The sequence below is a fragment of the Gymnodraco acuticeps genome, unplaced genomic scaffold, assembly GCF_902827175.1.
Source record: "Gymnodraco acuticeps unplaced genomic scaffold, fGymAcu1.1, whole genome shotgun sequence".
In the NCBI taxonomy this organism is placed as follows: domain Eukaryota; kingdom Metazoa; phylum Chordata; class Actinopteri; order Perciformes; family Bathydraconidae; genus Gymnodraco; species Gymnodraco acuticeps.
This window is the reverse complement of record NW_022990461.1, coordinates 914,833-928,243: the sequence shown is the minus strand read 5'-3', so window position 1 is coordinate 928,243 and position 13,411 is coordinate 914,833. Positions and strand designations below refer to the sequence as shown.

At 40.6% G+C, this 13,411-nt stretch overlaps 1 protein-coding gene across 2 annotated transcripts in view; it reads left to right on the top strand.

The window, feature by feature from the left end:
* gpc5c (glypican 5c) overlaps positions 1-13,411 on the top strand; it is a 95,650-nt gene that overhangs the window by 19,748 nt on the left and 62,491 nt on the right. For both annotated transcript variants that reach the window (XM_034226134.1, XM_034226133.1), the window contains exon 3: positions 2,933-3,636. In XM_034226134.1, coding sequence (XP_034082025.1) covers positions 2,933-3,636 — 704 coding nt within the window. The remainder of the gene's footprint in view (positions 1-2,932; positions 3,637-13,411) is intronic.

The window sequence follows — 13,411 nt, the reverse complement described above, 5'->3', positions numbered from 1 at the left end:
ACAAGTATGGAATGTCTTGAGGATTTAATGATCCTGTTAGAAACTCTTTGAAATATCCAGTCATGGTGCTATTGAGAAGCATAAGAAATATTATTGAGAAAACTTGATTTTCTTGTAGAGTAGTCTAGTTTTGTTTTGGCCTGCTCAAAGAGAGTAAGATTAAACCATGATATTTCTGAGCTTGATAATTTAATAATAACATTATGTAATGCAGTGTAACCTCAGCTTGTGGGTACATCTTGTGGTGTAAATGTCTGACTGGAAGGCAAGCATGTGGACCCCCCACTGATACCAACTCTGCAGCCCCTCGGGCTTAGGAAAGAAACACTGAGTGGAAATGAAACTGTTTCTTCTCTGCAAATCTAATCTTGTTTTTGCTCGGTTTTATTTTTTCTCTCATTTCTTTCCTCTTATTGTGTTGTTTTCAGTTGGTCATCTTGGAACTTCACATTACATTACATGTCATTTAGCTCACTGTTGCTGTAGAGCAGGGGTGTCCAAACCTTTTTCACTGAGGGCCACATACAGAAAATATAGGAAGGGCTGGGCCCCTCACTAGAGGTTTATTGGCTCATAAGGTAAGTTATAAGTCAGCAAAATCAATCAAATGTAGGTCAATTATGCTTGATACTTGAACATTAAGAAACACACCAGCCTACATCACAGCTCTCCAGAGGGTTTACTTTATTGTGTTGGCAGCTCATTCCTTCAAACTGAAGCCTCATATTGCTTATAAAAAGAGGACATATGAAGGGTAGATTTCAAGCTTGTTATGTAATGAAGTTATTGGGCTTTTTTCATTCAACTAAGATTTGTTCGACATTTTTTCCAACTTTAATTGACAGAATGTATATGAAAAGTGGGCTATGTAATATATCTTTACATTTGTATTTAAGAAGTACAATATATGACAAGCACAAGTTCATTTGTCATACTCCATTATACTTTTTGAATTAGCTGAGGGCCGTTTCAAAATGGACCGTGGGCCGCATTTGGTCCCCGGGCCGTATTTCGGACACCCCTGCTGTAGAGTATCTCGCTCAAGACACATTGACATACTGTACTGACAGCAGGGGTTTGGGGATCGAGCCACTGACCCTCTGATCGGTACACACCCATTTCCCCCCTGATCCATCGCCGCCCGGGGTCTCAGTCAGGCAACCGCTTGTCACCCTTCGCTTTACAGTAATAATCCCTAACAGACCGTTACTTGTCCTGTCTGCCTGCTTTATTTCTGTCACACGCTGTCACGCTCTGTAAAGCTCATCTCATAGGCTACAACTTAAAATGTCATGCGTGCACGAGCAGGTCTGATCATGACGATGGAGCTCTCTGGTGCATTATAAATGAGTTGTGCCTTTTGCTGGCCGGTGGGGAGTCCCCCTATGTCACAAACGGCGGCCATATTAGTGCAGCTGTTGAGGAGTATATGACTGTTGTTATCCTTCTGTCTGTGAGCTGGGAGGGGCTGGAAACACACAGGCATACACACTAACACACACATACACGTTTGGTACCAATCACTCTGCAAATATAGATTCACTATGCGAGAGGTAGACTTATGAATGAATATTTAAGTGTTAGCATCAATCAAGTTTGTTTTAATCTTAAGTCAGCAAAATGTTTTGGTTAATGGCATAATGATTAGTAACATTTGGTTAGCAGTAGGCTACAATTGTCAAACACCGTCCACATTTTATGAATGTATGTGTGTGTGTGTGTGTGTGTGTGTGTGTGTGTGTGTGTGTGTGTGTGTGTGTGTGTGTGTGTGTGTGTCTGGGGGTGGGTGGGTGGTTTGTTGGCACCCTCCTTTTCCTGTCTCAATTTCTGTACAGTTGCTACTGCTCCTTCATGTTCGGTCATGCTTATAAGCTGGCATCACACCCCAGAGGAGAGTGTTGTGTCCAGTACACACATACACACACACACACACACACACACACACACACACACACACACACACCCCCCCACACACACACACACACACACACACACACACACACACACACACACACACACACACACACACACACACACACACACACACACACACACACACACACACACACACACAGATTGTGGGGAGGGTTATTAAAGAATTGAGGATAGAAAGGTAAGAAGATGGTAATATAAGCAAGATCACACATTTTGATGTTCCTGTGATCTTTTTTTATGAAACTAATCAAATATATCCATGACTTTCTTAAAGTTCCCTCTTCAAGGAAAAACATATCACTGAGCAATGAAATAGGGATGGGCTATGGGTATATTTGGAGAAAAAAGGACAACAAATTACCGGGAAAAAGAGACAAGCTGCTACATTTCTAGTCTTTCTTTTTCCCACTACGCTTTGCTTCAACCTCTTACACCCTGTAACAGTAACTTGCTAAGTGTGTAGTGGCACTTCTTTGGCACTAATCAGCCTCTGCACTGACATCATTGACGTGAAGCTGTAAGGCATTACAGCTTCTTTTGCTCACCAGGAAATGACAACATAAGAACTGGAAGCCTGGTGGCTGTCAAAAGCCCATGGAGAATCTGGAATACACTTTATTTTTCACAGAAAATGCAAATCTCTTTCTCTCTCTTTCTATCCCCCCCAGCCTCTCTCTATTATTCTGTAGACAGGCATACATTCTCTTTAAGACATACAGGTGATGACATCCTACAAAATAACATCCATCCACATTATAGGAAAACCTGACACTGTTTTCTCAACCCAATTTACTGATACACTCAAGCCAAGCTTAAGTGGTTAGGGACCAGGGTTGGATATGTGTTTGCATTTTGATGCCATGATCATTATTTCATGGAGAACTTGTAAATCACGTCATCAAGGATTTTCAATATTATTCTCCAATGAAATGTCAATCCAACCTTGTATTTCCTTCTTTATCTAATCTCTGTGTTTCTATATTTTCTCTTCTTGCAGACATGTTCCAGTACCTGCTATCCTTCTCTCAGGGCCACCTGAGCTCTCTGTTAGAGGGAACCTACCCATCCCTGTCCCGCCATGCTCTCCCCCATGTTAACCAGCTCTTCGCATCACTGTCCCTCTACCTCCGTGGGGCCAACGTGTCAGTGGAGGCGTCAGTTCACCAATTTTTCAACAACCTCTTCCCACTCGTTTACACAAGGCTCATCAATCCAGGCATTGAAGGCAACATGATGGTGGGCATTGAAATGGGCGACTGTCTCCGTATGATCAGGCAGGATGTCAACCCTTTCGGGAGTCATCCAGCCGTCATGGCCCAGGAAATGGCCGAGGCGTTGGGAGCCGGGAGACAGCTCGGCCTGGCCCTGGAGGAGGGTCTGGAGGTGATGAATGCCACCGAACATGTCAGCATGAGCAAAGAGTGTGTGAAGGGCCTGGTGAAGATGGTGTACTGCTCCCACTGCAGGGGACTGACGCTCATCAAGCCCTGCGTGGGATACTGTCTGAATGTAATGCGGGGCTGCTTGGCCAGCGTGTCGGAGCTGGATCAGCCTTGGAGGAGGTATACCAGCCTGTTGGAGCAACTGACCCACGCCATGGCGGGACACCACAGTCTGGAATTAGCCCTTCTGGGGGTCAGGGACCACGTTAATGAGGCCCTGCTCTACGCACAGCTCCATGGTCCACTCATCACCGCCACGGTGAGTACACACTGAAAAAGCAGCTTTAATGGCAAAAGCAAAGAACGTCCAAACCTTTTTGTTTAACATCTTTGTTTTACACATATACTTTGGCAATGTTCACTGTATTGATTGGAAGGGTTTTAAAGGCTGCTTGTGGGTTCTGAGCAATTTTTTTACATCGGTGCAACAAAGAACCCGGCACACAGCCCTAATGTTTGCACAGGGTTGAAACTATTCAGAGAAAAACAATGTTTATACAAAAAAAAAAAACAGTCCCCCTCCCCAAATAAATGCAGGCTGAGCTGAGGCTAGAGATTGGCTAATTTTCCAAAAAAGCAAGGCAACTCAAAGTCACCATTGTTGTTTAGGTTTTGACTGCAGGGGCATATTATAGATTCCAAATTTACCATGATGAAAATACAGAAAGTAGTTGATAAAATGGTGATTTGCTGGACACACATGCTGTGAGTACTACCACACCCCTTGTGTTTTATAACATTTTAGTTTGGATGTTCAAAATACAAATATACTTTTATGGATAACTGCCATATGTCATAATACTGAATACTGCAGTTACATCAACACTTAGCATGTTGCCTTTGTCTACTCGTTTATTTTGGAATATTTGTATTTGAACAGTTTTCACAGCAAGTATGATAGTTTAACCATACCTAAACACAACATTTCTGAGATCGAACTTCATTTTTTAAAGAGGACATAATATGCTTTTGTTCAGGTTAACATTTGTATGTTGTGCCTCTACTGTGTCATGTGAACAAGTGCTGTGCTGTAGCACCTCTTTTCACAAGAGCCCAGTCTGCTCTGATTGGTTAGCTGGCCTGCTCTGTTGTGATTGGTCAAGCATTTAGAAATATCCCACCCTTAGCCCATCACGACCTAATTCATCCGTATACATCAGCTCGCTCTCTCAGGTCACACATGCTCAGTCTACTGTCTGTCCCTCGTACTCACCTTAAGACCCGTGGTGATCGAGGCCGCGACTCCTAAGCTATGGAACGCTCTGCCCGCTCACCTACGGTCCGCAGACTCTGTTGACTCTTTCAAAAGTAATTTAAAGACATTCCTGTTTGGGCAGGCGTTTGGGTAACCTGTGTACTTTTATTTTATTCTATTTTATCCTATGTTTTTATTGTGTTTTGTGTTTTTAGCACTTCTTAACTTGTGGCTTGTGTGGTCATTTATTATTTTATGATTCCTATGATGTTTTAAGTGAGTGTGAGTTTAGCCTTTGCAGACCATTTACATGCACAATAACCTATATTACACACGGGAAAGGGTCAAACCAAGAGCATAATAGGGCCTCTTTAAACAGTTTTGTTAAACACAAAAGTCTATGTGTGTAAACTTGAGATATAATCTCTGTAATAGATGTTTCTTTACATCGACATATCCCTGCATACAGTATTGTAGTACCCAAAAGATGTGTAGTAGCTCTGTTAGCTTGTCAGTAATTTGATTTATTATTTGAGATACCATCTTAAATCTGTTTTTTTATGGCAAATACCGAACACTACGATCTTTATCTTCACATATTAAGCAGAAACCTACTTTCTTTTTATAAGGTGAGGTCATGCATGTGGGTGTAAAGTAACATGAGTCATACACCAAGGAGCAGAAGGTGATCAGCAGAGATTTATGTACATCATCTAGAGGAACATTTTCACTAGCATTCAGTCCCCATTGCATCTCCCTCCCTCCCTTCTAACTTTTAGGAACGGTTGTAGTCGCAGTGCATGTGTATTCAATGTTTTTAAATCAATCTATAAGAGCACTAATACATATCTCTCCCCTGGGCGCGAGCTGGACAGTTCTGTACACCATACTTTCCCTAACTTTATTGGCCTCCTTTACTGAATATATGACTGCATTCCCAGAGGTGTCAGAAAGTTTCTTTTTGCTGTTTATTCTCCCAATCTGTGTCACTCAAATCCTCATCCGTACCTCTTTCTATCTCTTATATTTGGCTATAACTGGTTACAGATGAGTCTTTATAAACATATCCTCTTGGAACCTCAAGTTACTCAGTTGGACTTTCATAAATTGTGTTAAAAATGGGACCAGAAAAGGGAAGAACAATGTTCCAAATGTTGATAGGGTAATGTAGGGTGCAGTTGTTCCCACATGTCTGCAGTGGGACAACTTGTGGACAGGTCTACACTGGAACTGTTCCCAGAACTGGACTAAAAGTGTAAGACAATGCTATAGAAGCCATACTGTGCAAGCTGTTAGTGGATTAAACATCAACTTGATATTTTATTTGACCTAATGTAGAGTGCGGTCTTACAATGAAATATTGTAACTGATTTTCAAAGACTAGGGTTTGGTGTTATTGTGGTGACTTAGTGAAAAAGGCCATTTAACTTTAACGAGCATTCAAAGCAGACAACCAAACAATCAAATCGAACATTTTGATTCTTTATATGATCCCATTTAGCTTCCACATCAATGGTTGCTAATCTTCCTGCAGTTGACACAATGGGTCATTACTGGGATAACTAACTCTAATGTTATTACTTAATTTGAATTTGAAGTCACATTACTGGAATTGTAGTTCTTGTCTGTCCAGTACTGTTCATTATTGCCAGACTCTGCAAGTTTCACTTTTTACCAGAATGAAATTAAACAAATGTCTGCCTGGAAGGTGGAAAATCTGTTTGGCAGTAACATAAAATGAAAGTCATTTGTAGTTAATGGTCTTAAACATGCAAAAGCACTGGTGTGGGCCTTTTTTCTAAAGTTGTGAAGGAACATTACAGAGCGTGAATGACTACATCAAACACTCACATCAAACACACATCCAAAAACAGACTGTATACACACATGCATGTGCAGACAGAGGAGGGTGGGTTGCCAGGCTTGAAGACTGACCTAATACAACTATGCGGAAAGAGACCCAGCTTGTATTTGGTGTGTGTATGCCTGCTTGGTATTCATGGGGTGGCAGGCAAGCCTGGAGCAGGGAGCTCAGCACGGGGACAAGTGGGACAGAATTGAAAGGGTTCCAGCTAGGCCATACAAACTAGACCCAGCCAGCTGGAAAAAAAGAGAATTGTTGCTGGAAACGGAAGTGGCCCCCAGTCGGACACTGGTGGCTCCCCTTTTCTGCGCTCTCATTGCTTCACGCAGGCTAAAGGGCAAACATGAACAGCAAAGTTAACTCATTCGCTTACGCGCTCAGACACACATTACCTAGAACCCATTGCTTTTTTAAATCGCAGTATGTTTTAATAAAGCCGCTGTGGCCTGTCAAGTAAAACTGTTAAGTCTCTTGTGCACAACTACTGTGTGAGCGTAGCCACCTTAAACCTTTATATGCCCCCCTCCCAGATGAACACTCAATTTTAAACACATATTTTCTATTTTTCTTGTATGTTATCCTTAGTGTCTTACTGCAAATACCTTACTTAAACAAAACATTTTAAACGTATTTTTGAAGTCAAATACAAAGAAGTAACTCTGTGTTTTGCAGAGTCAGAATATTATATAGAGTAGTTATTGAAGGAGTTATTGTGACTGTGTGGTTTTACACTGGGATATTATCCCAAGCCAGTTTGTGGTTGCTTTCTCTCTCACTTAGGGGGCTGCAGACTACACAGAGTCTGCACTATATGTTGCAATACGTCATAGGGCAGGACCTGGGTCATAACATATATACTGTACATATACACACACATCACCACACCGTGTGCAGGTATCAGGTTTTTAGAAGTCCTGTAAGGAGCCTCAAAGTGCAGCCCACCCTGTGACAATACTAGCAGCGCGTGCGGACTGAAAGGCAGCTATTGATAGTAATGTGGGGCTGCAGGAGGATAGATTCTGTTTTAACGCATTCCTGCTCTTATTGACATGGAGCGTGAACGTGGGTCGAAGGGAAGTGGTTATGGTTATGGATATTGGGGGAGCCTTGGGCTGGATTATGTCGAGTTGACACAATTAGGAGAACATTGGAAAATATCCAGTAAAAGTGGCCACTCTTATTGGGCCCCCAGTGAAAATGGTAGCTCCAATGTTTGGTGAGGTTTTCTCCTTCTGAATGCTACTCTGTTGAATTCATATCAGAATTTCTCCCTCCAGATTTAACTGTGCTTGAGAGGCCTCAGACTGCTGTTTATTGACATGGCCATAAAAATGACATGGCTCATATGACCTAGAAGGGAACTTAATATCTTCCACTTACTTAAAGATGAGTAGATTTTAAATCTCAACACACAGTTTTTACTCGCACACTTAATCACTTACTCAGTTGCTCACTGAAAGCATTATGTACATTGTATGAGAAAATGGTTTCGACTGGTCCAGATCAGAGCAGTTTATATGCAGGTCTACCTTATCCGCTTGTTGGTTTTACCCCAGCTTCTCATTATAGTCTTATTGAGGAATGATAATAGCAGCCTGGGTCTTAAGATAATGGAAAGGAGGGCCAGTGGGATGACTGGAAGGTTTCCATTCACCACGGCGGCACCTCAATAGACTGCAGTGGCTTCCATCGCGAGCAATTTTTCTTCTACTCTTTCCCACAATAACATGAAAGAATATCATTGGTGTGAAAACAAACTTTGTTCTCATCACATTTTCATATTTTACTTTTCCTAACCCATCACTAAGAACCCTGTATTTTCATGGTTCAAGCAAAGGAATGGGCAATATGTGAAATATACCATGTGTACCACCAAATATGTTTGCCTTACCATTACTACTGTGTTATTCTGTTGTGGGCAAAGTCGAAATGTTCCCTTTATTTGTTCCAGAAATGTGAAATATATTCATACACACAATAATGAAATAGAAGATGTAGCAGAAAAATAGTTATTACTGTATGCTTAAAATAAATATCAGTAGTAGTAATAGCTGTAAAGTAATTAGATCTTACATGCCCTTATAGATAGATTGAATATTTATGCATGCGCTTTTTGTAACTTAACTCATCTGCTTATGTTTAAATACGTTCTTACAGATGATTTAAAAAGGAAGCACCAGGAAATAGAGTATCCAGAGGATCATTTACATTCTATGGCACACGCTTCCAAATGCTAATTAAGATAATTACAGGCATAGCTCAAATGTAACAAGGGCTTTACAACATAATTAAAAGCTTAAAATGTTTTAGCAGTTGTTGTGTCAATTCATGAATATTGCATGTCTACAGATTGTATTTGGATCACTGATATTGAACCATTACGATTATATGAAATGTAAATGCAAACAGCATGTGTTTTTCATTTACATTTTAGCATTTGGACTTTATGTTATGGGGCAGAAAAAAAAGGGTATTATATAGATGAAATATATCTTCTTTATTTCCCTAATGTAATATTATGCGAATCATAGCGATGCTCTCTGACATCATCCGCTGAGAGCACCTCTTTAGGCCCCCTTATATGAAAGGATTAGCTACGCAGGCTGAGATCTTACATAAAGCTCTCTTTATGTGATATTTGAGAATGTTAGCAGAATGGCAGCTGACGCAAAATGCGCTCACGGCCAATCTATATGCTGAACCCATCTTCCCGAGCTGTGTGAGCCTCTGGCACCGAGTCAAACTCTCATGCTGACTGCCCGACTACTCAGCAGTCCATTAGCTAATGATTGTGGGTGCAGCCTCTCTTCTGCTCAGTCACCCTCTTGCATATTTTCCCGCTCCTCTTCCCTACTTAGTGTTTGCCCTGCTGCTGACAATGTGCTGCAGCCCTCAACACCACACACAAATCCAGCATTTCTTCCCATCTGTATAAGAAATGTTTTTTTCTTATTGAGCAATAGCCATGTGATTGATTGCTGGGCCATTAAACTTGGATCTGAATGCAAAGCAGTCGTCCTTTTAGTATATTACTCTTCTATGTAACCCATGACTTGGATTGGTGGAAGCCTATAATTAAAGAAAGCATGTAACTTCTCGGATATGTAGTTGATTATAAGTTTATGAAATGTTCACTGAAGGGAGACTAAATGATGGGGGGCTTTCCTTCATAGCTTGAGGTCAGCAGCTCAGATGGACTGTCTCATACAGAATAAGAAAGGACAAGAGTTACAGATATGACACAAAAAAAGAAATGGGGTGGACAGGCCAAGAAGACGAATACATATCAATAGCAAAGCGTGTATCCATAATAAGTCTTGCAACACTGGTCACAGACTGTCGCTGGGAATATCAAGTACTTCATTTGATTTGGCTGTTACATGATGCAGAGTTGGTGCCTCTACTGTTTCAAATATCCAGTAAATCAGGACACCTCATCATGTACTGTGTTGCTTCTTTCCACTAAAAGCTGTTTCAATATCGCAAAACAACATTTACAGGAATATCCTCTGTAAATCCTGCAATATACAGGAATATACAAACAAATCTGGGATTGCTGTTACGGTTCTTTTTGACCATTCAGTAAAATGCTCCATCTTGATTAAATGTGGTCAACTTTTGTAGATATCCGAGAAAACACACCTCCTTTTCAGCCATTGCTCCTGCCACCCCCGTGCATCTCCACATTCCCAACATCCTCACCTGATGCCTGGGTGTCTACTTGGCTGGAGTTTTAGCTCGAGCTAGCTGGCATGAGGATGTCGTGCAGCTGCTGCTATGAAGGTAACCCAACTGGCTACTGCATCTGTGTTATGGTTTTCGTGGTAATTGCTGGTTCACTGGAAGGCTTCAAATGGACATGTGGACTTTCAACGTTTTCTATCCACCAGCTTATTTTCTTTGCTTGTGTGCGTATGTTCCACCATATCGCAGACACCGGCGAGATGAACTCACTCGACCTTCCTCTGTCTCCTTTTCCTCCATCTCTGTGGTACAACACCACCAATCCGCTGAGACATGTTGGAACAGTTTATGTCAGAAATTATTGTAAATTTGTTTACAAATATGGACCAACCTTGTCAACAAACTCCAAAGTAACACCCATATTTATAAGAAGAAAACGAGGGCCCCTCATATTAGGCTCATCTGTAAGTGATTTAATCAGGGTAAACAAGCCTCAATGTGGAGAGAGAAATGCAATGTTCTCTTTACTGATTGGAATCTCAAGGACTTTTGTCCGTGATATACGATGGCCACAGTCTCTCTTTAATTAGCACTGACATCATTCGGATAAGAGGGAGAGAAAAAGGCAGACGAGTGAGAGGGGGGGGGGGGCTGATTGACAGAAACTGCAGAGTGAAGACTAAAGTGAAAGATGGAGACAAAGTAATTTACAAAGAATGGAGAGAGACCTTAAAGAGATGACATAGAAGGATTGTAGAGAGGGAGAGAAAAGAAGAGGAGAAGAATCATGTTGTAAATCGTCTAAAGTCTCTCATTGGAGCTCGGCCTTCTGGGAGAGGCCGTGTGGAGGACTGTCAGTGTTAGCATATACCAGTGGCTCCGGGGGGGGTTATAGATGCTGAATGTTTCTTCAGACTATTTGAGCTTTTGATATAAGACTACAGCGCATTATCATTAAATTCATGATTCTTGTGTTTTATTCGTCAACAGCTGCCATTATTTTCCAACCAAAAGAAATACTTGTCGATAGAAAGAGGTTAAACTAATATTTATTTAAATAAAAGTCTTTGATATTTAGAATTTCAGTAAGAATTTGTTTCATTTGCAAAATGTGCTACTTTTTGTCAAGTGTATTGAATATAAATGTACTTATTTACAGGGTTAGCAATACCAGTGGTAACCAGTGGTTAGCAATACCATTACAAATGTAAAATGAGATGAGAAATACTTTATTCTTTAAGTAAGGTATTTAGGAGTTGGGACTCGTGCCCTCGAGAGAAGTTACACAACTGATTCATATGTCCGTCACATGAAACCTTGTTTTGTGTTTTAACCTTGAGTGAGTGCATGAAAAAAGTAACCTTTTTAATATGCCTGGTCATCCTTGTCTTCTGTTCCACCCTTGAATCACACTGATGTGGCTTTTAAGACGAGTTAGCTCACTATCATCAACAGGTCTAATCACAGAAAACAACCGCTCCCAATCCATCATGAATACAATTATTTAAATCTTGGACATGTATCATTAGATATCGAAATCATCAGTCATTTTTATTTATTATAATACAAAAGGCATGTCATTATTAAGGCTCTACAGTTACCTTGCTGTATATTCTATGAACAAAGAATCGAAGTCTGCTGTCCTACTCCTGGGTTTTTCTGCTATTTGCGGTTCATAATGGTCTGATTAAACTCAACACCTCAAAGCCTACATCTGTCTCTTTGTGTGGTTAAATGTAAAACACAGCTAGTGTTGTTGAGGGTGGCGAGAGACTTCCTTATTCCCTTAACCCACCCAGATTTCCCAGATGGTGCAGGGTTTGAACTGGCAACCTTCCAGGCTTAAGCTTGCTTCCTTAACCTCAAGGCCTACACCACATCACTGCTCCTCCTGCACAATTCAAGAAGTCACCTTATTGTATAAATGAAGGGGAAAAGTGTCTCTATCTGCCAGGATACTGTACATGTATATGGTTATTCTTCGATGTCAATATATCATGATCAAACTGTTACACATAGTATCCATGTTGATCCCAGTCTAGTCAGGTAATGGTTTTTTGTTGGTCATTTGGATGGGACAAAAGCAGATCTACCTGAAAGACTGAAACTGTACAGCTTAGATTTGTTATGATATCTCTTATATTATCATGGGGAAAATAGAAATGGAAAACCTTGCCATGCACAAGTAGCCTGTTCTCCCTTTCTGTGTTTCAATTAGGAATGGAAAATGTTACTCATTTAAACATAATTATCATGATTTTTGACAGCAAAACTCTAGTCATTTGAAATACAATTGATGCCATTATTTTTCTTTGGAGAAACACATAATCAGTATGTGAATCTGTGGCCTCTCTGGCAACTTCACTAATGATTTCCTTTTTTCCAGCTTTTTTTTCTCCTTTGGTTAGTAACCAAAATGAATATTTTTCGAGTTATTGCTCGCTAATCTGCTCGCTTTTTTTGACATGTGGGAGATGATTACTGTACAAAACTATTTTGGAAAACATTGTTAAAGACTGAAACTCTTATAGCAGAGTTGGAACACTTCTCTTACTCGACCATTACATCATATATCTAAACTAAAGTAGGAGGAGGGCAATGTTCACAATTTTGATGAATGTGTTTGAGAGTGGTATGTTGTAATGTCGTTTACAAGAATGTTATTTTATTTCCTAATTTTTACGGCTTGATCATATTTCATGGTCTAATGTCTTGTGATGACAGTGCCTGTGGTTTGGATAATGGATGTGAGCAGGAGTCCCAAGAGCTATTTCCAGGGACATGAATGAAAGAAGAATGATGTTTGAGATTCTTCTCATTGTAAATTCATAAAATGTACATCTTTGCACGTACTGTATGCATGCACACTTGAACTATATATTCATAACACAATGTTAGACACTGCGGCAGGGTAAAACAAGCCTCAAGTGAATTCCTGGGATACATTTAAAGAAAAGTACAAATAATGGAACAGAGCCAGTGGATTTTTGTTCTTTGGGTCAATTAGGTCATTCAGCACTATGATACATAACTGTGATACATAAAGATAACCCCTTGGTGGAAAAGTTGTTTGAGTTAACGTTCGGAAATGTTAATAATAATTGGGCCTCGGGGCCCTAAATACAAAAGCTCTGTCCCCTTTCATTTGCAGAAGAGTCGGAGGTCATGAAAACCCCAAAAAGTAATCAGTAAATCAATCCTTACACAAACAGGGAGCCAATGTAAAGAAGCTTGAACAGGTGCTTGGTTGTCGTTAAAACCCCGACATAACCAAATGTCAGCATGTGACTT